The sequence below is a fragment of the Coturnix japonica genome, unplaced genomic scaffold, assembly GCF_001577835.2.
Source record: "Coturnix japonica isolate 7356 unplaced genomic scaffold, Coturnix japonica 2.1 chrUnrandom608, whole genome shotgun sequence".
Classification (NCBI taxonomy): domain Eukaryota; kingdom Metazoa; phylum Chordata; class Aves; order Galliformes; family Phasianidae; genus Coturnix; species Coturnix japonica.
This window is the reverse complement of record NW_015439981.1, coordinates 32,029-35,022: the sequence shown is the minus strand read 5'-3', so window position 1 is coordinate 35,022 and position 2,994 is coordinate 32,029. Positions and strand designations below refer to the sequence as shown.

Genomic DNA, 2,994 nt, shown 5'->3' with positions numbered 1-2,994 from the left:
AATGGACCTGGATTGGGATTGGGATTGGGATCGGGGTTGGGATCGGGATTGGGGTCCAAAGGACCTGGATTGGGGCTGGGATCGAGATTGTTGTCCAATGGACCGGGATTGGGGCTGGGATCGGGATTGGGATTGGGATTGGGGTCCAAAGGACCTGGATCGGGGCTGGGATTGGGATTAGGAATGGGACCGACCGGACCGGGATCAGGATTGGATTTGGGATCGGGATTGGGATTGGGATCCAACGGACCGGGTTCAGGATTGGAATCGGGATTGGGGTCCAAAGGACCTGGATTGAGGCTGGGATCTGGATTGGGATCAAGATTGGGGTCCAAAGGATCTGGATTGGGATTGGGATTGGGGTCCAATGGACCGGGATCGGGATTGGGATTGGGATTGGGGTCCAAAGAATCTGGATTGGGGCTGGGATCGGGATTGGGATTGGGATTGGGGTTGGGATCGGGATTGGGGTCCAAAGGACCTGGATTGGGGCTGGGATCGGGATTGGGATTGGGGCTGGGGTCCAACGGACCGGGATCGGGATTGGGATCGGGATTGAGGTCCAAAGGACCTGGATTGGGGCTGGGATCGGGATTGTGGTCTAACAGACCAGGATCGGGATTGGGATCAGGATTGGGGTCCAAAGGATCTGGATTGGGGCTGGGAATGGGATTGGGGTCCAAAGGACCTGGATTGGGGCTGGGATCGGGATTGGGATTGGGATTGGGGTCCAAAGGACCTGGATTGGGGCTGGGATCAGGACTGGGGTCTAATGGACTGGGATTGGGATTGGGATTAGGAATGGGACCCACCAGACCGGGATTGGGATTGGGTTTGGGATCAGGATTGGGATTGGGATCCGACGGATCGGGATCGGGATTGGAATTGGGATTGGGGTCCAATGGACCTGGATTGGGGCTGGGATTAGGATTAGGAATGGGACCCACCAGACCGGGATCAGGATTGGGTTTGGGATCGGGATTGGGATTGGGATCCGATGGACCGGGATCGGGATTGGGATCGGGATTGGGGTCCAAAGGACCTGGATTGGGGCTGGGATTGGGATTGGGGTCTAACAGAATGGGATTGGGATTGGGATTAGGAATGGGACCCACCAGACCAGGACCGGGATTGGGTTTGGGATCGGGATTGGGATTGGAATCCGATGGACCGGGATCGGGATTGGGATCAGGATCAGGATAGGGACCCACCAGGCATGGATTGGAATTGGGACCCAATGGACAAGGATCAGGATTGGGGTCCAATGGGCCGGGATTGGGATTGTGGTCCAATGGACCAGGATTGGGACTGGGATTGGGATTGATTGGGATTGGGACTGGGATTGGGATTGATTGGGATTGGGACTGGGATTGGGATTGTGGACCAACGGACCGGGACCAGGATTGGGATTGGGATCTAACAGACCAGGACTGGGATTGGGATTGGGGTCTAATGGACTGGGATTGGGATTGGGATTGGGATTAGGAATGGGACGCACCAGACCGGTATCGGGATTGGGTTTGGGATCAGGATTGGGATTGGGATCGAGATAGGGACCCACCAGGCCGGGATCAGGATTTGGGTCCAATGGGCCAGGATTGGGGCTGGGATTGGGATTGATTGGGATTGGGACTGGGATTGGGATCAGGATTGGGACTGGGGTCCAACAGACCGGGATTAGGGCTGGGATTAGGATTGCAGACCAACAGACCGGGACCGGGATTGGGATTGGGACTGGTGTCTAACAGAATGGGATTGGGATTGGGATTAGGAATGGGACCCACCAGACCAGGATCGGGATTGGGATTGGGATCGGGATCAGGATTGGGATTGGGATTGGGACCCAACGGATCGGGATTGGGATTGGGGTCCAACAGACCAGGATTGGGGCTGGGATCTGGATCGGGATTGGGATTGAGATTGGGATTGGGATTGGGATTGGGATTGGGACTGGGACCCATCAGGTTGTGATTGGGATTGGGACCAATCAGACTGGGATTGGGATTGGGATTGGGATTGGGATTGGGATTGGGATTGGGACTGGGATTGGGATTGGGACCCATCAGGTTGGTATTGAGATTGGGATTGGGATTGGGATTGGGATTGGGATTGGGATTGAGATTGGGATTGGGATTGGGACTGGGATTCGGATTGAGATTGGGATTGGGACCCATTAGATTGGGATTGGGATTGGGATTGGGATTGGGACCCATCAGGTTGGTATTGAGATTGGGATTGGGATTGGGATTGGGACTGGGATTGAGATTGGGATTGGGAATGAGATTGGGATTAGGATTGGGATTAGGATTGGGATTAGGATTGGGACTGGGATTGAGATTGGGATTGGGATTGGGATTGGGATTGGGACCCATCAGGTTGTGATTGGGATTGGGACCAATCAGACTGGGATTGGGATTGGGATTGGGATTGAGATTGGGATTGAGATTGGGATTGAGATTGGGATTGGGATTGGGATTGAGATTGGGATTGGGATTGGGATTGAGATTGAGATTGGGATTGGGATTGGGATTGGGATTGAGATTGGGATTGGGATTGGGANTGGGATTGGGATTGAGATTGGGATTGGGATTGGGATTGAGATTGAGATTGGGATTGGGATTGGGATTGGGATTGAGATTGGGATTGGGATTGGGACTGGGATAGAGATTGAGATTGAGATTCAGATTGAGATTGAGATTGGGATTGGGATTGGGATTGGGATTGAGTTTGGGATTGGGACTGGGATAAGGATTGAGTTTGGGATTGGGATTGAGATTGGGATTGGGATTGAGTTTGGGATTTGGACCCATCAAATTGGGATTGGGATTGGGACCCATCAAGTTGGGATTGGGATTGGGATTGAGATTGGGATTGAGATTGGGATTGGGATTGGGATTGGGATTGAGATTGGGATTGGGATTGAGTTTGGGATTGGGATTGGAATTGGGATTGGGACTGGGATTGAGATTGAGATTGCGATTAGGATTGGGATTG

General features: G+C 53.1%; 2 protein-coding genes across 3 annotated transcripts in view; one reads left to right on the top strand and one right to left on the bottom strand.

The window, feature by feature from the left end:
• The window catches only part of LOC107307458 (basic proline-rich protein-like), a gene marked incomplete at its 3' end in the record, with an annotated part of 3,656 nt that extends 1,695 nt beyond the window's left edge, over window positions 1–1,961 (bottom strand). The window contains exons 1-2 of the mRNA XM_015850966.1: window positions 1,790–1,961; window positions 8–1,072 (exon numbers count right to left, since the gene is read on the bottom strand). Coding sequence (XP_015706452.1) covers window positions 8–1,072; window positions 1,790–1,961 — 1,237 coding nt within the window. The remainder of the gene's footprint in view (window positions 1–7; window positions 1,073–1,789) is intronic.
• The window catches only part of LOC107307457 (creatine kinase M-type), a 37,185-nt gene that overhangs the window by 2,184 nt on the left and 32,007 nt on the right, over window positions 1–2,994 (top strand). The window lies entirely within an intron of this gene.